General features: G+C 44.4%; 1 protein-coding gene across 1 annotated transcript in view; it reads left to right on the forward strand.

Annotated features, from left to right (window-relative positions):
- The window catches only part of LOC119161863 (protein tolkin), a 420,624-nt gene that overhangs the window by 337,955 nt on the left and 58,480 nt on the right, over positions 1–24,189 (forward strand). Inside the window, 1 exon segment of the mRNA XM_075876846.1 lies at positions 18,161–18,283. Within this exon segment, the coding sequence (XP_075732961.1) occupies positions 18,161–18,283 (123 nt within the window).

Raw genomic sequence — 24,189 nt, forward strand, 5'->3', positions numbered from 1 at the left:
CCGGTAAGCAACAATTCCAATCACACTTCCTTTCATGGCAAACCACTCTCAATGCCTTTTTCAGGGTAGCATGCCATCTCTCCACACATTTGCTTTGTGGGTGGTAAACCGAGCTATGCAAAATTTTAACGCCACGCTTCTCAGGAAACGTTGTCATGAGAGCACTCGTGAACACTGTTCCCTGGTCTGAATGCATGTCGGCAGAGAAATTGAGAAGCAAAAATATAGAAAGTAAGCATCGACTACCTCAACCGAAGTTGACTCCTTTAAGGGTACTGCCTCGGGGAACTTTGTTGCAGGACACAATAGTGTGAGAATGTATCGCTTTCCCGTACTTGTTTTCGGCAACGGTCCCACCAAACCCACAACAACTCTGTGGAAGGGCTCAGAAATAGTGGGCACTTTTACCGTCGGTGCCTTCCAATTGTCGTTAGACATACCGACCCTCTGGCAAGCGTCACAAGTCTTCCCGAAATTCTGCACCTCCCTGAAACACCCCGGCCAATAAAATTCCTGCAACAATATTTTCTTGGTTTTGTTTATTCTCAGGTGTCCTGCTGATGAGTGATCGTGACAAAGACTGAGTAGGTCCTTGTGATGTGGTGACAGCACCACCAATTGATCGTAGCATTGCCCTTGCCTCTCTCGGTAGCCACGTTCACAGGTTCGCCGATCCCAGATCGTCGTCTGCTTTCTTCTGCTCGTCCTTCTTTCCTGACGTCGTTAAAACTCACGCCGTTACTGCGACAGTTGTGTCTCCCGGAGCCACGAAGTCTCTCTCTGTCAATCCGGGATTCACAGAAGTTGATCTTCCGTCCGCAGCTACTTCCATCCTCGAGATGGCAAATGTCGTGTCTCCCAGAGCCACGTTCACAGGACCACCGATCCCAGATCGTCGGGTCTGTCTTTTGCTGCTCGTGCCTAGTTTCCTGGAGTCGTGCAAACCTTCACTTCGTTACTGCTACGGTTGTGCCTCCTGTTGCCACGAGGTCTTGCTCTGCCTATCCCGGATCCACAGAAGTCGATCTTCCATCCGCAGTTTTCCGCTTGCCTTTTCTTGATCCCACCGCTGCCACCAGTTAGTAACGTTGTTGGGTAGATTGGGTGGAATGACTAAGATCAGGCCCGTGATGAAAGCAGGACTTCCATTTAGGAAACTTGAAAAAGTGAATTATTTACATTTAGAGGAAACGTTTACTGGTCCTCGTTGATCCGGCACCCGCCATGTCAGCTTTCTCGGGCCCCTCTCGTCTCTCTTCGTCCTTTTTACCCCCATTGTTCCCACCTTTCTCTCTCTCCCTCGGCTCCTCGGTCCATTTCACGAAAGGCAGGGACAGCTCGCAGTAAGATCAAGGGGTGTGAATTGTTAACACGGAGCCCGACTCCCCTTCAGCTCGAAGGGCACGATTGCTCAGTTCTGTTAAGTCGACCAATCCGCTTCCAGAAACAGCCGCCGCATGCCGCGGGGCTTAGTTGTGGCGCCAGCCAACAACCTCATGACTAGCTGTGCCAGCGTGCCCGTATCGAACACGTCACTGGCAGCGGGACGGAACACCATCGTCAGTGGTAATGCGCAATGACACTGAGTTGGAGGGATGTTACCACGAGGCGCTTGTCTCTATCCCGCACGACACAGGGTTGGCAACTTTATGGGGCGGGGAGGGGGGGGGGGGCAAGTTTAGGGCTTTGACATGGTGCTGGCCACATAGAGAACGGAGTGTGGGTGGGGGTCTTGAGGCGAAAAGAATTTAGGTGAATGGACGATAATTATGTACAAAGCTGAAATATATTTCGTGTTTATTCTCAGCATGCATGTCATGAGGTTGCAGTTTGTCGACATAAGGCAGACGTGAAACAAAAAAAAACTTTTTCAATGCTGTTCTGAGGCTGAGCACTCCTAGGCCGCGCGCAAATGTGTACATCATAGTTGCTCACCGAAAGACACAAAAAAGTCGTGCAGGGGTTCGTCGCTTAGCCTGGAGGTGTTCATCGGTTAGTATAAAAGAGGGGGGGGAGGTTTAATGTCTTGCTTTCGGCTGAATGCGGCCCGCTGTCTTAAGCGAATGCATGAGGGAGCGTGTGACATTATTTGTTCAATGGAGTATATATGAAGTGCTGCTTCTGAAAGAAAATCAGTTGCGAGTGTAGCGAGTGTCGTGTTTTCTTATCCTGTGTCTCCGTCGATGTTGAGCTACTACACCATATTTAAAAAAACAGTATTTGTAGTTACCTGTTCCCTGCGCGTCTTACATAATATACTATACGACATGCGGTGTGACGAGTAGCCTCAATTCTTTTAGTCGTGGAGTGAGTAAAAAATCTTGAAACATAATTGCACTTTAAAATATCCATAGTGTCATCACGGAGTTTGTTTAGCTCTCGTAAATGAGGCTGCATATAAAGATTGTACGAGCGTACCGTGACGTCATAAATGCGCGTGTACGTGCCGTCGCCTGGCTGCACTTCCACACAGCTGTACTGCTGATCGAGAACTATTGGTTTGCTGGCCAGACATTCATCTACTTGAGATTGTTAAATTCCGCACTTTTCAAACTAGTAACTACGTCTCCTTTTACGACAGGACATAGTGTGGCAGAGAGTGAAGGCCTCATAAACGGACAGACGCACATGCGCACACCTTCCGTAGTGTTTCGCTTATCATTTGATTTCGCGCTATATTTTTACTCACAGCAGGGTAAGTTTGTCCCAAAAAGTGGATGTGAATTTAGCGTTGTGTCCCCGTCCAACGCAGAAGAGGCAAAATGAAACAGGGGAGTTGGTCACGTTTTGTATACTATAAAAAGTTATTCCTGTATTGCGTGCACCACGCCGTGACGTGCCGGAGTCCACAGCCATGCATGACAGCTTGAAGGTGAAGACAAAAAAGTGAACTAATGAAAAATTGTAGGACGTGCTCACTTTGTGCAAATATTGGGCAACAAAAATAAGAAAAAAGAGAGCTCATTGTAGCCCACATTCAGTATTCGTTTTCGTGACCAGGATGATTGACCGCTTTCTCCGAAGTCACACGATTTTCTGAGAAATTTACAGGAATGATGTGTCTGTTTCTTTCTGAGGATTGTATCCCAAATTTTATCCGTGGTGAAGCGCAAAGAGATAACTACATTATTTTTCTATTTATCTGGGAACCTCCAAGACGGGGCGCCACAGAGAAATTTGCTAAACGTCAGTGAAATGGGGAACGTGTTAAAAGAGTGAGGCAGACAGGAAGACAAGTGCATAATTTATTTCTTACCGCATCCTTTCTTGAGAGGTATGCCGACATTTTTTGTTTTCTTTTTTTCTGGCCATGCAATGACATCAATATTGTGCAAACCATTGGCTTACCAGCGATATAACGGATGCGGAAATATTAACTGACTTACAGGACTTCCACGTGTACCGAAATGACCGAAATGGCTCACGGGGGGGCGGAGTACTTATCGCAGTTCATCGGGGCATATCTTGCTCCGTTGTTAACGTCGATTCCGATACCGAATCCCTGTGGCTAATTTGTCGTACTAACACCGTAACTGTCCTACTTGGCGTCTGCTACAGGCCCCCGCAAACGGATCCAAATTTTCCATGTCATCTGAACAATTCCATTCAAAAACTTACTTCCGCTTACCCAAAGGCTCGCATTCTTCTGTTCGGTGATTTTAACTACCCTAATATTGACTGGCAAAACATAGTTACTTCTACATTATCATGTCACGCAGAGGCGAAAAACTTCCTCGATGTATGTCTCAACTTTAACCTTACACAATTAGTCGCCCAACCAACCCGTGTCACACGAGGATCAGCAAATATTCTCGACCTGATATTAACCAATAGCCCCGAGAACCTATTATCTATTACTTACCTTCCTGAGATCAGCGACCACAAGGTCATACATGCTTTATTTTCATTTACCTCGACCAAAAAACAGACGACTAATAAAACAATTGTTCTTTATGATAAGGGTAACTATAGTGCAATATCTGAAGATCTCAGTAACTCTTTTAATCAGTATGAATCTACATTTCACACGCGCTCAGTTCATGACAACTGGTTGATCTTTAAGGACAAAGTAAATCACCTCTCTGATATGTTTATCCCGAAGATTACTTTTCAAACTAACCGCAATAAACCATGGTTTTCTCGGCATTTAAAAAAACTTGAAAACAAAAAGAAACGACTTTTTCGTACCGCCAAACGCAACGGCAAGCCTACTGCATGGCAAAAATACATCGAAGCTGAAAAATCATATTTGCTATCCGTTCGTAAAGCCAAATACTCGTTTTACCATATAGACTTACCTAATCTCTTAATCAGGAACCCCAAGCAATTCTGGCAAGTTCTAAACCCCACACATCCTTCCGATATTAAACTAACGAATGATTCACACGAGACAGTGACTGACCATGATTGCGCAGAAATATTCAACGAAGCATTTGCATCTGTCTTCACTACTGAACTTGACATGCCCTCACAGTCGCCATCATTTAGCGTAGAAACTTTCATGCCTGCTGTCACCTTCTTCGAAGAAGGCATCTCATCTATAATCCACAAATTAAAACTTTCTTCATCAGCTGGTATGGATTCCATCAACTCGAAACTCCTCAAGAATGTGAAATCGACTTGCGCAGCATACTTATGTCTTATCTTCTCACAGTCACTCACCTCAGGAATCATGCCGGATGATTGGAAAACGGGCAAGGTCGTTCCAGTCTACAAATCAGGTAACAGAAACTCACCCTTGAACTACCGCCCCATTTCATTAACCAGCGTGCCTTGTAAGATCATGGAACACGTCATCTACTCACAAATCTTCAATTTTTTGGACTCCAACGAATTTTTTCATCCTTCACAGCACGGATTTCGAAAGGGCCTTTCTTGCGAAACCCAATTAGCACAATTCGTTCATGACCTACAGACTAATCTCGACTGTAATATCCAAACCGACTCAATATTCCTTGATTTTGCAAAAGCTTTCGACAAGGTTCCTCACCAGCGTCTGTTACTGAAACTTTCAAAACTAAACTTGCATCCTAACATTTTCAGGTGGCTTGAGGAGTTTCTAACTAACCGCTCGCAATCTGTCTATCTTAACGGCCACCTGTCTAAACCACTCCCAGTCACCTCAGGCGTCCCACAAGGGTCTGTTCTCGGTCCTCTCCTATTCCTAATATATATTAATGACTTACCATTGCATGTTTCCTGTAACATTCGCATGTTCGCTGACGATTGCGTAATCTATCATACTATTACTAATTGTCATGACCATCACATCCTTCAGAGCAACCTTAACAATATAATAAACTGGTGTAATATTTGGCTAATGACCCTCAACCCCACTAAATGCAAACTCTTGTCCTTCTCTCGTCGTCACGATCCCTCTCGCTTTCAGTATTCTATTTCTAAATCATGTATCGAATTAGTAGAATCGTATAAATATCTAGGAGTCACCCTTTGTTCTAATTTATCATGGCGCGCCCATATTACAAACATCATTTCAGCATCGAACAAAACACTGGGTTTTCTTAAACGCCACCTTCGCCTTTCCCCACCACATGTTAGATTACTCGCGTATAAATCGCTTATAAGACCAAAATTAGAATACGCATCTGCCATCTGGAGCCCCCATCAAGCATACCTAATCACTGCCTTGGAAGGTGTTCAAAATCGGGCCACCCGTTTCATCCATTCCTCATATTCATATGACATCAGCATTTCACCATTGAAACATGAATCTGGCCTATCACTCCTTTCTTATCGTCGCCGCATTGCTAGCCTAACCCTTTATCATAAGTTTTTTTATTCTTCACTCAATCAAGCCCCTTATATAACAGCCGCCTCACGCATTTCCCACCGCACCAGTCATTCACTTCAAGTTGCCCGCCCGCCATCACGCACCACTACGTTTGCTGCTTCGTTTTTCCTCAGAGCAGCTTCAGACTGGAACGGCCTGCCCTACGACATTGTCACAATTGCCTCATCATCTACCTTCCTGGAACGCCTCACCGATCATCTGCCATGTTAATTCAATTTTAACTGTTTGTTTGCAATGTTAATTGAATCTCCGCTGTTTTGAATTGTAATCCCACCCCTTATGTAACACCCCCTGAATGGGGGCCTTTAAGGAAATAAAACTGAACTGAACTGAACAAACCATGTTAAATTATGCGTGGCCGGGAGCCAAAGCTTCTTGTTTGTAAATGTTGCACTGAGGTCGTCCAGCCACTCATCCGTGTGAACTTCTCCCAGACACTCATTTAGCTGGCAATTTGCGTGATACAACGATTCTAAAACATGTTTCAGCAAAAAACGCCATGACGAACGTAAGGACGACCAGCTAAAGACAGCTTTGTGGTTTTACGGTAAGTTCCGTATTAGAAAAAAATTGGCAGATCCGGCGTACTGTGACAGTCGATGATATGCGAAGCAAGATTGAGGAAGATTGATATGTGATATTAAAATCATCACAACGTTATAAGGTGGATGTAAATTATGCCGTACATCACTTCCATGTCATGAGTATCATGTTTGCGCCTGACACTTGTTTTGTCGTCTATTCACGTCACGTAGTACGGAATTTAGTATATCTGAAGCTAGCGAAACGACTGCGGGTGCATCATGAGCGTGACGTGTAGTCATGTTCTTACATAACACACATATAATATGATTATCATGTTTGCACGAGTCTGTACCTTCCTCATCCATTCACATCACGTAATGCAAACTTTGGTATATGTGAAACTAGGGAAATGACCCCGAGCGCACCATGAGTGTAGCGTGTAGTTATGACTTACAAGACATGCATCTCATTATTTCGACGTGAGGGCCTGTCACTTATGTTTACCATGCAGTCATGTGATACCATACCAGATTTTCAATATGTCATGTGAACGAAAGCACCGCAAAAGCCGCACGACCATGGGGTGTGAATCATGACATTCATGACATAAATATCGTCATTTTCATGTTATGACTAGTTAATTATGCTTGCCATACAGTCATGTTATGCCATACCATTTTTGGTATAGATCTTATTATCGAAACTGCCAGGAGAGCTAAAAGTCGTAGGTGGCTAGACAGACAGACAGACAGACAGACAGACAGACAGACAGACAGACAGACAGACAGACAGATAGATAGATAGATAGATAGATAGATAGATAGATAGATAGATAGATAGATAGATAGATAGATAGATAGATAGATAGATAGATAGATAGATAGATAGATAGATACGGTGAAATACGGCGAAGTTCACTAAGAAATCCTTCTCTTCTAAAAGAAATATGTACTACACTAGAATTGAATGACGTCTATAAGGGACAAGTTGAGGCCGAAAATTTCAGTGCCCTTTCTTCGTACTGTGATGGTCGAAGCCAGCGGCTTAGGCAAACCATGCACCGACTGCGACTTCACGTCGTTTCCACACCTGTTCACGCTTCTGTGTACACTGGCGCTCCTTTGAGCGAACGACACGAGTTTCATAGCCATTTCAAAAGAAAACTTCTGATAACGACGTTAGCGTGGTCTCTACGTCACGACACAAAGGGACCCAACTATTGGGATGTATTGCCGCCGCCGAGTATGGCGACCATTGGCGTTAGCAGGGGGTGCCACATCTGACACGTGACCCCCCTCCCCCCAATTTTTCCCCAATAGCATAAAGAGCCATATATGACCATTGAAAGAGGGTATAGGGTAGGGTATATTGTGGATATCAGTTCTAATGTTATATTTTAGGACAGGCTGAGAGTAGTCGCATAAAATTTCACATGCTCACGAAGAATGCCAGTGGGTATCAAATAGCGTCATTTGTTTATGTCTACGTTGCCCTTCTTTCTATGGCCCACTTCTAAATTTTAACATGAGTTCCCTTACTCAATGTACTTTTTTCCGCAACCACCGAAAGGAATGCGACGACATTCAGCTGTGTTATTATAAATACACGTACGCTATATTTGAAATAAAAAATAGGCATCGGCTAGAGAGTTATTGTAAAAAATTCAAATAACTGCATTCACAATTCCACAGAGGGTGCATATGGATGTTTAATTTTTGCAGCATCACTTTTATAAAAAAACTGCAATTTTTTGTTCAGATTGGTTGCAACTTGTTGAGGGTCATGTATGTAAAGTTTTATCGAAATTCATTCAATACTTTTTGACAAAAGGTATATTGAAGTTCGTAAGATATAAAAAAACGCAGCTTGAGAAAAACTAAGTTTTATGTATACGCGTACTGCTTGCGCAGGAAGGCGTGCGTCACGCTGCTGTTCTCTGCTGTTCGAGGCCAGAACGGGAGTATTGCGAACCAATACGTACCGAGCCAAATACGAAGGCACCGGTACGTTATGTAGTGCGCGTGGAGACGAGGAGTAAACGGCTGAGCCTTTGATAGTGCTCTGTAAAAAGCTCTACCCTATCGTCCAAAGCAATGCTGCAGAATTGTTCAATGCATTCGGGTTTCAGTGGAGACAAGATAGACACTAAACGGGTAGTAATAACGAGGTGGAGGCTACCTTATTGGTGGATACAATCAAGACGTGCGCGAAATTCAATCCTTCAGCACATAGTTATTGTATTCAACTCTATCGCTGGGTGATGTGAGCCACCACGCGATCTAAAGGGCACAGCCGGGTACGTCCAGCCATTTATCCGTCGCGGCATTTAAACTGCTTGAAGCGGCTGCTCGATGTCCGGCTCGCATAGGTTAATTCCCCATAGTGCAATAAATTTTTCTCTGCCACGACAATTAAATTCAAGACATCTCAGGCAACAACATCAACGGCAGCAGAATCGGCAGCACTTCGTGCCGCGTTGCAATTTGTCGTTGATCAACCTACACGCAAGTGGACTATTTTCTGCGACTCGAAGGGGGCACTGCAGTCTCTACTATCAGCCTTACGCCGTGGACCACACGAGCCGCTGGTACTGGAGATAGCAGAGGTTATACATCACGTGACTGAGAAAGGGCACGAAACTACATTTCAGTGGTAGTGGTTACCCAGTCACTGCGGAATCATCGGCAATGAACGGGCCGATCAAGCTGCCCGTTCAGCCCACACAGAAGATCATAAACTACGACTACCACTTTCTAGGACAGATGCTGCATGACAGCTTCGCAGGCTTGCTCGCCAGCAAACCACATCACAGTGGAATCAGCCACATTTCAAGCATGCCCGACTGTTCTCGCTTGACCCTACGCTAAGTCTTCAAGTCCCGTTGAGGCTTTGCCGAGCAGACCAGACCGTGCTATGGAGGCTGTGGTTGGGCGTTGCGTTTACCAACGCATACGCTTTCCGCATTGGGATGGCCGACACTGCAGCCTGTGGCCATTGTGGCAAAGAAGAAACGATCCAACATATTCTTTGTGACTGTCTAGAGTATAGTAAACAACGACTATGCCTTAGCAAGGAAGTCGGCAAATTAGATAATCAACATCTGTCGGAGCAAGGAATTCTACAATATCGACAAGATGCAACTTCACAGAAGAAGGCCCTGAAAGCGCTACTACACTTTTTGCGATCGACCGGCCTTACTGAACGGTTGTAGCTAGAACGCCTTTTCAGTGTGTGTTTTCGTTTTCACATGAGTGCACGGTGCGTTTTTTTTCCTATCTACCCCATCTTTCTTGCCCCTATTTCCCCGCCCCCAGCGCTGGGTAGCAAACCAGATGCCAATATCTGGTTCACCTCCCGGCCTTTCCTTTCTCCCTCTCTCGCTGTCAAAATTGCTAATTCAACATTGTGGGGGCTTTGTCTTGCCATACCTCTGTTGGGGTGCCCACAAAAATAAAAAAACAAGAAGCCCCCCTCCACAACAAAATTTTTTGTATACGCCCTTCATCGCGACATTCGTGAAATACGCGCAGGTAGCGACAGGAGCCGACGGTTACTTGGGGCATGTGGTGCCAGGGAGAGGGGCGTCCAAAATTGTTGTTCGACGCGTCATATTGTTTGCCGACGGGTTCCGCCAGAACCTAAGTTTTGACCCCACGTATAGACACCGTGTACCAAGACTGGTGTGCCGCCGTGCGGCTGTCAGAGAAGACAAGCGTTGAGAGCCCGAGCAGAACCAAACACTCCCTCAACGTTCGCTAGCAAGTAGTTTATCTTAATCATGAACTGCTGCGTAGTCGATTCTACCAACAAGTACAAGCTGTGTCTTGCAGGAACGAAGTTTCAGAGTTTCTCGACTTGTTCCTGCACTGTTGGGCAGTGAAATAAGTTAATCACGGCTGTGGGACGTAAAAAGTGTTTGGTTCCTATTTCCTCTGCCGTCTCGCATTCTACTGAATCGTGCTTAAGTTGGTCTGAGGCACCCTCTGCAGGTTCCATGATCTTGCGCGATGCTCTTGCTGCCATAGAGCTGGTGAGAAATGAAACGCATGCAAGAAATTTTATTTCAGATGAACGCTGATGTAACGTTTTAATGGACCTTAATAATTACTACCTCGCCGTGTACCGTTCGCAGTTTTGAGGAATGCAATGCGAGGTCAATTAATGCTTTCCTGAGTTGATGGGTCCATCAGTGAAGGGGCGAACTGAGTTACGTAGCATTTTACCGTAAACACAAGTAGCCACTCTGTGGCGTAGGCGCACTAAATATGATCAATTGATTGATTTGTGGGGTTTAACGTCCTAAAACCACGATATGATTACGAGAGACGCCGTAGTGGAGGGCTCCGGAAATTTAGACCACCTGGGGTTCTTTAACGTGCACCCAAATCTTGAGCACACGGGCCTACAACATTTCCGCCTCCATCGGAAATGCAGCCGCCGCAGCCGGGATTCGAACCCGCGCCCTGCGGGTCAGCAGACTAAATATGATCAAGCCACTACGTTAATTGGCTGGTTCGTCCTTATTAAACTGGCGCAAGGCACCATGAGGGATCGGCCATGAAATGGGTGGTGCCTTGTTATGTATTTATTTTGTTTAAAAATCTCAAAATCTTTAGCAATAAATCATTTTAGGTAACTAATTAGCTTATTCACGAAAAAAGCGTAATTTCATTGAAGAATAAGTTTCACTTACATAAACTGACAATTCAATTCGTTTCGTCTCGCGTAGCAAATCGCATAAGGCATCCCAAACGCTCCTGTGTCTAAAACCAAGTGCTGTAGCTCCAAAAAAATACCCGCCGGAAGTAATGAATTGAATCCCATCTTTCGGATTTGGTAAATTCAAAAAGTTTTTTTCCTTGACTGTTAAATAATCTGCATGTTAGGAAGAAATGATGCAGAGCGTAGAGTAAAGCACAACTATACATGGTAAGAAACAATGTTTTGCGAATGCATGGCGGTGTTTGTTTTGGAAAGTAACCTAAAAACTGAAGAGGTTATAGTGGATGAGAGACGCGTGATGGTGGCCAAACTGATCGTGCCGTCGTCGTCAGCACTCTACAAGGTGAACCGAAAGATGCAACGAGGCATGCGCCGTCCTCTCTGGACTAAATCTTCTCGCGTTCTCTTTCTCGCCCGCGCCTCAAGCCCATAGCATGAGCTGCGCGAGTGGCGAGGTAAAGACTAAAATCATGATGAGTGACGAAGATGCCATGACAATTTCAAGCAAAGCACTTCGCGAGATTCGGTGGCTGAAAATCGTCGTGGCACGACGCTGAACAAACGAGCACGCCAGTTTCTACGCCGAGTGGCCATGGAGCCATCAATATTTCAAACGCTCCGAGTATTTTGCAAGTACGCGGGTAGTGGTCAAGCACTGATAAGTTTCTATGTTCGAAAGAATGACAGCTTGCCGCGCTAGTTATGCAGCAAGCCGCCTTACGCACACCTAACACACACGTTTAGCCGTCATTCCTGGCGACGAACGCGTGATATGTGTGGTTTAACGTCCCAAAACCCCGATTTGATTATGAGAGACGCCGTAGTGGAGGGCTCCGGAAATTTCGACCACCTGGGGTTCTTAACGTGCACCCAAATCTGAGCACACGGGCCTACAACATTGCCGCGTCCATCGAAAATGCAGCCGCCGCCGCCGGGATTAGATCCCGGGACCTGCGGGTCAGTAGCCGAGTACCGTAGCCACTAGACAACCGCGGCGGGGCTGGCGACGGACAGCAAAGCGCTCACCAACGAAAAAAACATGGCCGCTGTGGTGAAGGTTTTCCCGTTTATTCATCGTAGCATCGCGAAAAATTGTCCCCCTGTGATATCTTTAAATTCTGATCGAAGCACGCACAAACCCGCCGGCCACGGGTGCTTGTGCCACCATAGCTGCAAAGCAATTAGGCACTGCTGTCTTCTACGACTCTTCACTTTGCGCGCCCGCGACACCACAAGTGGCGCTGCGCGTGCCTTTCAAGACGCCCCCTATAGGTCCCGTACGGAGTGTATACCAGTTGCAGGTTGTCAGCGCGGGGTACTTTTGACGCGGTACCGCGCCCTCTCCCTACGAAGAGAGGGGGCACACAGCTTCGCGTATCCACGTGCCCTCTTTCTATATAAAGAGAGGACGAGGCGCCACGTCAAAAAGTCCCGCGCTGATGCGCTGCAGCTTTCACTTATGGCCAGGCCTTTAGCCATGTTTACCGTCACTGTAGAAAAAAAACTCATGTGACATGTGAACAGCACTCGTGTGTCTCATGCCTCTTTTTTGTCTTCATCTTGAGCGCATGAACCCTGAAAGTTTCATTCATACCTTTCCAAAGAACCCAGACAATCACCTCTTCACTAGAACTATTCATGAGAGCTATACAATTGAAGATCGTTATACCAGGTAGTAAACGTAAAACAGCGAAAGTGGCCAGCCAATGGCGAGCCGCCCTTAGTAGTGAAAAGCGAACTAAGTTTTTCGCGTCTCATTGCTTTTGCTGCTTCGTTCGCGGCCGCAATTGGCCAGCGTCAGTGGTGAATTTTCGATGCCATACGCAAGCAACTTATTTCTAGATAATGGCGTATTAATTACTAAGCTTTCCATGGGATTTGTACTGGTCATTAATGAAATACAATATGAAGGTGGTTGAATTAAAGACAAAACTTCTTGGCGAACGAGCAGCGAAACAGTCGTGAACAGCGAGAATTGGAAATGACACCCGCGCTCATCGTCTTTAATTTGCGTATTTCGTCTGCTTCGCACTCTATACATATTACAAGACTGCAAGTTTCAAGTCCTGACATACACAATGGCGATTGTCGCATTCACTCTTTGCGACATTTGGGCAAGTGAGCTGTGGTAATTGAAATGCTGCTTTTGCTTATACGGATGACAGTATATGAATGGGCCTTTTTTTTTTGGTACGGTAAGATAATTTTTAGAGAACGTCTGGGGCGCATCACATATATTCAATCACTGAGCTGAATTACTCTAAGAAGCGCACATTGCTCGAACATAAAACTGGCATGTATAGAGCTACGTAATCGACTAAGCAACATTGTTTCACTAGTAATCTTTGCGCGAATTAAGTAACAAGCGTATTGCCCTATCGCGGACTTTAGCCGTTGATTTCATAAGGTAACTAGCACCACTTTTGAGATAATTGCTATCGAATTCTTGGAAAGAATGCATTGTCCCGCATTTTTGGACGTCGTTCACGTAAATATATATATATATATATATATATATATATATATATATATATATATATATATATGCCTTGAAAAAGACGGGGTTCCCGTCGAAACGTCGGCACAATAAACAGTTGTTATGTGAAAGCGCATCTATTTTCATATTTCTAACCTTTCGGCATTTCTGTATATATATATATATATATATATAGATATATATATACACGTACGCTATATATATATATATATATATAGCGTACGTTTGCTGTTACCGCAATAGCGTTAAGAAGAAGAGCTCATTTCACAGAAATTTCATCGTCGGCGTTGGCGTGGTCACTGCTGGCTGGCTTTAAGGTAACAATCACCGCCTTGTCCGTGACCGAATACTTGAAAAAGATGCAGATAACTTGTGAAAAGAAAAAGTGCTATATGAATACCAGGTAGTGGCAAAAGTATCTTTAAAGCATCATACATTGCATTGTGTGTTGCGTGGTAGAAGATTAAAATGATGTCAGGCGTGAAACGACGTGAAGTGAGCAACGAGTGCGTGTTTTAAAGGCCCACCCATTACAAAATGCTTAAACATATTTCATCGTCTACGGCAATAGAGCCATCAGCAGAGTGAACAGCTGCGTAGGTTCCCATGTTGCCCTACGGACGCGTATGTAGTGGTGCCTGCGCTGATTCGTAAAAGGAATAATTATGACGCAGTGGGAACTTAACACTTTCAATAGGTCTTCAATAGTACATTGAAACGGCCAATGTTACGCGCGCAGTCGTTTCACTCCTTACGGCATGGTTGGGTCATCTACGGAGAACCGAAGCAAGCTAGTAGTTCCGAAGGCGATGTATTCGTACGAGTCCCGATCATACGCTATCGCGATCGGCTCTTAAAGGGAATCTCCATCGTCCTCACATTTTTTTGTCAATGTGGTTGAATAATTGGTCATTGCTGCATTTGTAGTTCCAAAGTACTTAACTTATTATGAAAATGCTGACGGGGTTTATTTATACATGCTCAAAAAACATCCAAGTGCACTCTTTCAACAAAGTATTAATTACGGTATCATTATTTTTTCTATCTGACAAAACAACCTGCGACCTGCCACGGTGTTCTATTATTATGGTGCTCCACCCCTGACCCACAGGTTGCAGAATCGAATCCCGGCTGAGGCAAGCGCATTTCGTTTAGATGCGTAATTTCTACAGGCCTGTGTACTTAGATTGAGGTGCACGTTAAGGAACCCCAGGTGGTCCAAACTTCCGGATCACTCTACCACGGTAATCTTCATAATCATATCATGGTTTGGGGTGTTAACTCCTTTATCAATTGTTATTATAAGCGTTATCCACAGCTGCTCGAAGCCTACGGCAGCCAAACCGGTCTACTGTTTCCCGAGTGCGGAAGCTATCGAAATCATTGCGCTAAATGTACACGTTTCGCAGATCATCGCCGTGTTGCATGCACACGTTATACTACGTCGTGTGGTTAGCAGTTGCCGTGTGGAGTTTTTTCGTGACCTGCTGTGTACTTTGGAAAACCCTCTAGAACGATCTAAGTTAAAGCACCACACGTAGTAAACGCTATGAATGCAGGTTTTGACGTTGAAGTTGTTACCTCCTTACTACATAGATACTGCGTGAGGAATAATATAAAAAGAGTGTGTTCTTTTTTTTTTACTTCTGAAACCAAGGCGTTCATTCCAGGATGACTGTCAATTGGGTTGGTTCGCAATGGTTTATGGCGAAAAAATATATTAAATTTTCTTTCTTCCACACGTGTTGGATGTAGCACCCCAGATTGTCGGCACTGTTGCTAAGCTATCAATCGGTTTATTTAAATATAGTAAAGAACGGAATCGCAACTTCCTGCATAAAGCATAAATGAGACGATGTTTGCGCAGATAGAGCGCCTAAGGCGAGCGGACTATCCAGATGAAAGTGTCTTCTTGGTTTGTGAAAAGAATTGTCGATAAGCTAAAAAAAGAAAAGAGGTAGCACAAAAGACAAAAACAACCAAGTTGAGGGCAAAGCATAGCGGAAAGTGGTTGTCCCTTACCTGCATAAGGTCTCACATAAACGAAAAATAGTTGCGTCATGTTATGTTGAAGTGCGGGATGTATTTTCAGTCAAAAACATACTGGCGAAGATTTTCCCGGCGATCCCAAGGTTGGCCGCAAAGAAATTCACGGAAAATTTTATGGACGATTGATTGATAAGTAGGGTTTAACGTCCCACAACCACCATATGATTATGAGAGACGCCGTAGTGGAGGGCTCCGGGAATTTCGACCACCTGGGGTTCTTTAACGTGCACCCAAATCTGAGCACACGGGCCTACAACATTTCCGCCTCCATCGGAAATGCAGCCGCCGCAAAATTTTATGGATGTGACATTAAACATGACAGAAGGTTTGTTCAGTGCGAAAAAGATGTCTCGTATGGTGTTTCTTTCACATCTGCAAAGAAATACATCGGCTAGATGGGCCACTGCCTTAACATGCTTCCTGAAACAGCGAACGACGAGCGCAATAACTGAAACCTTTCGAATTAAGAAGGCGGGAGATCGGTGTGTCAGCCAGGCTTTCTTACTACCATCAGATGCCCAATTACGTTTCTTCGGATGAAACGCAACAAAGTGTTTTCTTGTTATTATTAAAAGAAAGTGTAAATTTAAGGGCTAATTTATCTTGTTGGACACAATGTCAAAGAAAACATACAGAAAATAATGCCAGGTAAAGAACAGACGAAGTTACTAGAAGTAATTGTAATGTGAATGTACAGAAGATAAAGTGAACAAAGATATAGTTTGCCGCCGCCAGGATTGGCAGCATCACCGGAGTGATTTAGCACGTGCTTCGCAGATGTATGCCACCTTTTATTTCTTTATAGTATATATTGTACCCTGTGTTTAGATGATAAAGATGTCTTATGGGGACGCGGACATGTGGGATCCATATAGGAACGTCATTTCTCCACTGAAAATTTTGAGTTGCTAGTAAGCCCTCTGTCCCGTGTTTTTTTGTAAGTCTTCGTGAAAGTGGCGCTTTTTTCATGATTGAGACATTAATTGGTCTCCTAATTCTGTAAGCAGGGTGTGGCGTCCAACTGCTCATATTCATTTGCAACATGCATTACGGTATAGCCATCACAAAAATCCATAACTGGTTATTTATGATTTTAATAATCAGCATTTGATGCAAAAATATAACAAACGTGATACTGATGTCTTATTTGCCGAAATATTTGATTGCGTTTTTATATATACACGTCGTGACTTTGTCCATCATTGTCAGCAAAGTGCTGAAGACTTTATTGTTCAGAAATATTGGAATCAATGTGAAAGCTACTGTTTCATGTTCGTGAATAGTGAAGCAGATACACTTTTAATGGACATGTTTTGTGCATCGAAGGCCTTCGCGATTCATTTGGGATGCTTCGCAGTTTTTGTGGGTGCCCCGGCGCTGTTACTGTGATCGTGTTCAGCGTCTCAGAACGTACTTTAGAGTCCGTGCAAATATGCCTCATTGTGCACTGTGCGTAATCTATTTGGAATCCGGTTTCTTGCTAACACCTGCTACGTTTGCAAGTTTTGTGCAAGCAATGGTCACTGTCATTATCATTTATAGTCGTACAGAGTTTTCCTTGGGCTTGACAGTGATGACAATACAGTTTATGGTATGTAACGTTGCGCATATATTCGGACGAACACAGGAAGAAAAGAAATGCCAACTGAAAGAGTGCCCAGCTAAACGTTCTTCCTAAAAGACATTACAGTAATTAAGTTATTTCTTGTTGCCAAGAATACTGCAGTGAATTACATCGAGGAGTGGTTAGTAAAGTATTTCTCATTACCTCTGTAAATATTGTTGGCTGAAGCATAATTTACGACATATAAAATTCACCAAACGAGGGAAAAAATGGCAAGGACATGTTATTCTGTGTTAGAAGCCTGGGGGCTGGGAAGTTGAACAATATTCTCTGAAAGTTTAACGTAGATGTGCCATAAATGATAGGGAGTTTTAGAATACCGTTTGCAAGCGCTGCGAGCATTGCGGACGTAGCGGGCGCCATATGAGTTTTAGAATAGCGTTTGCCCGGCTGCGATCCGCAACACACGATGCAGCGTTACCGTAGCCTCTAAACCAGTGCTTGCGGGCCACATGCGGGCCGCTATTACCGCACGCAATTTCGGATTTTTTGCGTGCGGTCCACAAACGCGAACGCCGACTTGCGTACGACGCATGTGCAGTGGCAGCGACTGCACCGCAGGGACTCGCGGTGCGCTATTCTAAAACTCCCTACTGTGTACATGATTTGTTGCATGAATGATGATTTTTTGGTAATGTCAAAGTATTTGCTGTACTTTCCAAAATTATAGCGAATGTAATATCAGCATTTTCGTCCAGTTGTAGTATGAAGTATAATTTATATATATAGAAGAATATTTTGGCAGAGCACCTAGTAATATAATTTAATCCCTGTTTCAGAGTAAGTTTTCCAACTGTGGCTCCTGCCTTCAGCTAGCGCGTTTGAGCAGCCTTTTTCCAGTGAACGCCATTCGCGTTACTCGCTGTCGTTTTGTTCTTGTGTATTGCGAAACCTTTTGCGTGTTGACTAACGAATGTACTTGTGTTCGCAGGTCGGTACTGCGGCACGGGACACATCCCGGAGATGCTGCTGAGCACAGGGTACCGCATGCTTATCGTCTACTGGACCTCGACCAACCAGAATGGCCACGTTGGTTTCAGGGCTTACTACGAAGGTACCTGCACTGCTACTATGAAAACTTGGGGAAACCTGTATAATCCAGGAGCACATTTCACAGAAAGGCTCGCTTGTGTAGAACGAGTGGCAAACACAGCCAAGTGACAAGTCGAAACTGTCCTTTCAGGTTACCGCTTACGCGGTATGACTCACTGACCACGTTCTTTCATTGCGTGTTAGGTACTTAGCTTACGACGTACTTCGTCATATAGCGTCTCTCATAATCATATGGTGGTTTTGAGACGTTCAACCCCACATATCAATCAACTTCGTCATTAAAATAGTTTCTCAACCTTTTACATTGCTCTGGTTTTACAATGATATGACAATCCTCCATAGTGCTTGATTTGGCGTGATAACATTATCTTGATTGTTCTTGGCGCCAAGTATTGCTTTTATTATATATATAGCCGAGGTTTTTGAAAGATGTTCCAAATATCTCGTATATAGGTAAATTATCCTGAACAAAGTGAAATGATGAAAGTTAAGCTTTCGCGTCCCATCTGCAGATGGCTTCTTGTGCAGACCTGTCGTGCTGACATAGAACAGTTTCAGGCTCTTATCACCAGGGGCATATATAGAACGAGTCATTATGTTGGGCCTTCCAACACTTCATTGATTCTATACTAAATGATTATGTCAGTCATTGTGTGCAGCATTTCCCTAATAAATTGCCTCCACCCGTTCACTGCAAACATACGTCTCAATGTCGCAAAAATAGCGCATTGGCTAGCTCAACCTCATGTCTTTTTTTTTGCATTTCATTTCTCTTTCATGTATGTATCTGGGGTTTTGGTTGTTAAGGATTCGTGCACTGAATGTTGGTCTGGCGAAACAATGTAGGGGCCCGGTTCATCAGCTCAACCTTTAAGACGTCTCTTTTCATTTTACTGCGTGCGCAGAAAAAAAAGTAAAATGAAAACTAGCTTACAAATCCCATAATTGCATGCGGGTTTTCTGCCTGCATGATGTGATTCAGCGAAGTCGTTTTAGAGACAGCACACTTGGCGCAACATGCGCTGTTTTGCAGATACACAAAATGACAGGGATGTATTCACGGAACTCTTTATTCTCAAGTGCTGCTTGTCATCGATCGGCTACCTTTGCTAATGGTATGTGTCGAATGTCGCAAGTTACTCTCACTTGCTCTTTTAAACAGTCCTAGCATGTGTTCTTTTTTATTGTGATAGCCAATATATGGGCACTCTCGGCTTTATTTCACCACCGGCGTCAGCGTCAATGTCATACACCGTGTATGTATACGTATCTATATATATGAAAACGCAATAAATAAAAAAAATGACCCCATATCTGCATGTTACACTGCAAATGTCGTCAAAAGACGATAGTCTTGCATCTGAAGAGAGTGAAGAAAACGTTCATTTGATATTCTGCAGAAGAAAATCGGTGAATGGTATTTTGAAGACACTGAGTTAGAGCTCCCGAGCGTACAGCGGAGGCGGACGAGCGCATCAAGTCACGTCACACATGAGACATGAGCGCTATCTGGCATTTATCGTGGAAAACGGAGCACGCTGCGCGTGCGCCTGTGTCTGAGGTGATAAGGTGTAGAACTCAAGGCGATGGGTAGGTGCCACCACTGTGTCATCTTAGCAAAGCGTCGGAAACACTTGCCTTTTCGTGCAAGCGTTGCATAGTCAACGCAGCGTGATAAACGTAAGATCCTTAGAATTACCTATGTATGCCCTTTCTAGTAGAAATACACATGCATAATATTGACGTATTGTTATGGTGCCTCAGATATGCGCAATAATTGCTTTTTGAATGACAATTGCACAAGTATGAACGCTGAACCTTGAGCAATATTGGTGGGTACTGCGAATAGGGTCGGCCGTTTGGAAAATCGTTTGGCCACTTTGGTGCCGTTTAGGGCACTGTTAAGGGTGGACAAACAGACAAGTGTACAGACAGACCAAAATTTTCTGCCTAAAAATTGTCTTTAAAAACTAAGAAATATTGTCTATAAAAATACACAGCAAAAGACGCCGGCATGCAGAATCAAACGTGGAAGCTCCGTGTCGTGATTGCGAGGCGTTAACCACCGAGCCACCGAAAGGTATATCCGCCACAGCCAAAGCGGCAAGCTATTCATATCTATCACTTACCGCTGTTGACGGGCATCTCGGGGGGGGGGTGGTATCGTGTTTTTAGCATTATGAGCAAGATGGCGCAGTGAGTGCGTGGCCACACTCATCTCTTACTCGTACTTTGGCCCGCGTAGAGAATATAAGGGTGTACGCTCGCTCACGCGCTCTCATCTTGCAAGGGGGGGGGGGGGGGGAATCGTACGTTTCGGCTAGCCGATGGGTTTCGTCGGAACGATTCTGGTGTAGTTACTGAGCGCACAAAGGACACTGCAATCGTTGCATAGCCTTCGTTTGCGAAAAGAGTGCGCTTTTCAGACAGAGCGAAGTAACAACTGAAACGCTTGTTCACGTTTATCTGTACCTGTGAATACGATTCGTGGGTCATTTGTGCGTTACAAACGCGGGGCACGTTCCGACCTGGTTGCCATTCTGCACGTGACCTTCCTATTTGTTGCTATCGCGTTCATTGCTTCGGCTTTGCGGCAAAGCTGTGACTTTTGCTTGCTTTCTTTTCTTCGAGAGCGCGAACGCTTTTCCCTACATTAACATATGCAAGTCTTTATTATACTCGGTAAACCAAATTCATATATTGCCCACAGCAGCGCTAAAGTAACTTATTTGATTCTTTACACCTCTAACCTCAATTCAAAGTAGAAGACAACGGTACCACATAAACGTAGCGATGAAAGAGCTCAGTACTGAGTCAGTTTCGGAAGAAAACAGTCTGATTGAAAAACGATCCAGGCAATCAAGCTGCATATACCTTTCAATGCCAAATACAATAGAATACAGTTTATTTTTTAAGCATGACAAGAATTTAGGGACGTCTGCACGTAGTGCCATCGTCAGCCGAAACGGCGAGAGATACAGCAGACTTATTCAAACAGTCTGGCAAAGTTGCAGTGTCGCACTACAAACCGTGTGGTTTTCAAGAATGTTTATACTTTAACAATGGGATGCCGGGTGTTTCTATGAGTGGGTTTCAATTTTCCGTGGAAGTCACACGCTTTTTAATATTATAAAGTGCGATTTCAACAAAATGTACCAGTGGATCTGTATTAAGCATATACCCCGTATTCGTTTTTGATAACTAGCTTTTTTTAATGAGATATAATTGTTTGTCCCCTATATCCCATTCAGTTATGGCAGACTGCCATTTCTGTCACTCAGAGATGGCGCCATGTTCAGATGTCCCCAGTGACAGGGAATTAGAGAAGAAATGAAATGCGAACATTTGTACAGCGCACTTTGATGCGCCGTCGGAAGATCCGTCTTTATGACGGGTTCACAAGGGGATGTCGTCTTGTGCAGCTGGAGCGTTGCCGCAGGAAAGAGTGTTTCACGATCCGATATCATCGTGCATTTTGTAAATTGAATATTCCGAGGAATCTTAAGGTCGGCGTCTGCCGCTGTAGCTTATTTTAGGCAACCACGTGCCGGCGGCGAGCGCATACTTTCGTCACTGAATATGCAGGTCCTTCTTCAGTGATATTGGTCGAGAAGAAAAACGACTCTGGTTTGCAAACTGATTTTGCAAACTCTGCTCACCAAGCAAACTCGCAGGCATGTGTGAAAAGGTCGCACAGCTCGGCACACGAAGCATATTTTGCGAAATGAAACATGCCATAAAATACTCGGCATTGGGCACAAGTTTGTTGTATAACATTGCGCTTAGTTGCGATAAGCAATTGCTTGATTGATATGTGAGATTGAACGTTCCAAAACCATCGTATCATTATAAGAGACGCCGTAGTGGAGGGCTGCGGAAATTTCGCCAAACTGGGGTCCTTTAACGTGTACCAAAAGCTGAGCACACGGCCCTACAGCATTTTCACCTCCATCGAAAATGCAGCCAACGCAGCCGGGATTCAACTCCGCGACTTTTGCGATAAGCAACACTTTCGAAAATCAGGTCGATGCCTTAACGTTCGTTTGCGGGAGCATGCTAATTTTCTACCCTCTGGCACTCGTAATAACCTTCAGAACATTGTGAGCAGTGCGGTTGCACACCTATGTCCATCCATAGTAGGTAAGGCCGCCAAGATGCAGCGTCAAGGAGAATTGCTTGAGATGAGTACTCTAAGAAAAAAATGGAGTTTTCGGGGAGCAGTTCTGCTACACATCAATAATGTTCATCTTACTTGCTCGCGTTTCTTTCCTTGAAAACCTGGCACTGGCCACTTTCCTGTCGGGAACGCCATGTCACACTGATAATGTGCGTGCCGTTCAGGACCGCGAAGTACCGGAATCGGTGTGATAAGAGGAGGAAAGTACTCTAAGTAGGTGACGATTAGGTTTGTGTAACAGAACCACTCCGTAAATACTTAGTTTTTTTTTACTGTATACCACATTTGGAAACTTGGCCCGGGAAATGCGTAAGCGTAGCTTGTGTATTTTTGACCCAGAAAGAGTGCGACTTTCTTCAACAGTGTTGACTTACATGGGTAGGTGCAGTGATATCTAGTAGGTGCTTTTGCTCATGCTGTAAACGATATAAACGTCGGTTGTTAGTAGCCACCTCCGTGTTCACTTTCTCTGCTTCTGCATGCCTCTCGGTTTTCTTACTTTTTCGACGTCTTAGTGGCTTTGCTCGAGTTTCAGGGTGTACCAACTTGTCCAACAAGCAACACTCTTGCTACCTGATGCGTCAGATGAGGTCACATGACAGCGGAAACCATGTATAAGGCACAGATTCAGTTGTGTGTATATGGAAGAGGGGACGAATCCACGAAGATTTTTGTTCATAATTGGTCATTGTCATTGGTTGGCAGAATAATGTTGCTGTGTATTACTCAGACGGTGCTGCAGTCGTATCTTTGTTTGCATTTGTTTCGTCACCTCCTGTCACATGCGCTTCTCTTTATTTTTTTTATATCCCCTCTCCTCTTCCAATGAACAGGGTAGCAAAGCGGAACCTTCTTATAGTTCACCTCTCTGGCTCTCATTCGTTATCTTTCTCTCCCTGCATAATGATTGGCTGGAAGTTTCTCCTACAAATATTTCTTAAGACATTGCACGCGTGCACGTGTGTGTGTGTGTGTGTGTTGCGCTACGCACAACAGCAAGAATTTGTTCTTTAATCATGGGTTGTCAATTTTTTTTACTACCCGACATTCTTTAAAAGGGCCCTTCCAACACTATTGAAGCACCAATGTTTTATTTGAGGTTTGCATAGACCGACAGCTAAAAATAAATTTACCATAGATGTAAACGCCGATATCAAATTATTTAGTATTTTAATCACGCAACAAAGTCGCTGCATCGCTGCTGACCACATCACCACGTAGTAGCGCTCGCCAGAACTTTGCGGGCGGAAATGAAGCTTAAAGGTGGCCGCGATATGATTGGATAAATGTAACGTTAGAAGCGATCTTAGTGTAGGATCAAAACTGAGGTTACAGATCTGTTTCATTTTTAATCTCTGTGCTTTTTCATCCAACCTTGGAACAGACGCTGCAACAACAACAATAAAAAAAGAGGTCACTGTGACTATAAAGCATGACAGAGACACTAACTGCCGTTTCGTCACTGGTTTTTGGCTTGTGCGGGTCAGATATCCTAACGAAATATTCCTCTCTCTCTTTCGTCCCTCTTGCTTTTGGGAGTTTGCGAGCTGTCTCTTTCCGCACGTGCGCTCTTGAAGGGGTGCAGTGCACCATTTTTGTGCGTCGGGCGGCTCATCGAACACCGCGCAAAGGGGCAACAGCTCTTCGATGTACTGGTCGTTTCACAAGTCCTTTCTCAAAATAAAACGAAGAAGCGACTCTGTAAGTTGCAGAAAATATCTCGCTTTGAC

The sequence above is a fragment of the Rhipicephalus microplus genome, chromosome X (genome assembly GCF_043290135.1).
Source record: "Rhipicephalus microplus isolate Deutch F79 chromosome X, USDA_Rmic, whole genome shotgun sequence".
Classification (NCBI taxonomy): Eukaryota; Metazoa; Arthropoda; class Arachnida; order Ixodida; family Ixodidae; genus Rhipicephalus; species Rhipicephalus microplus.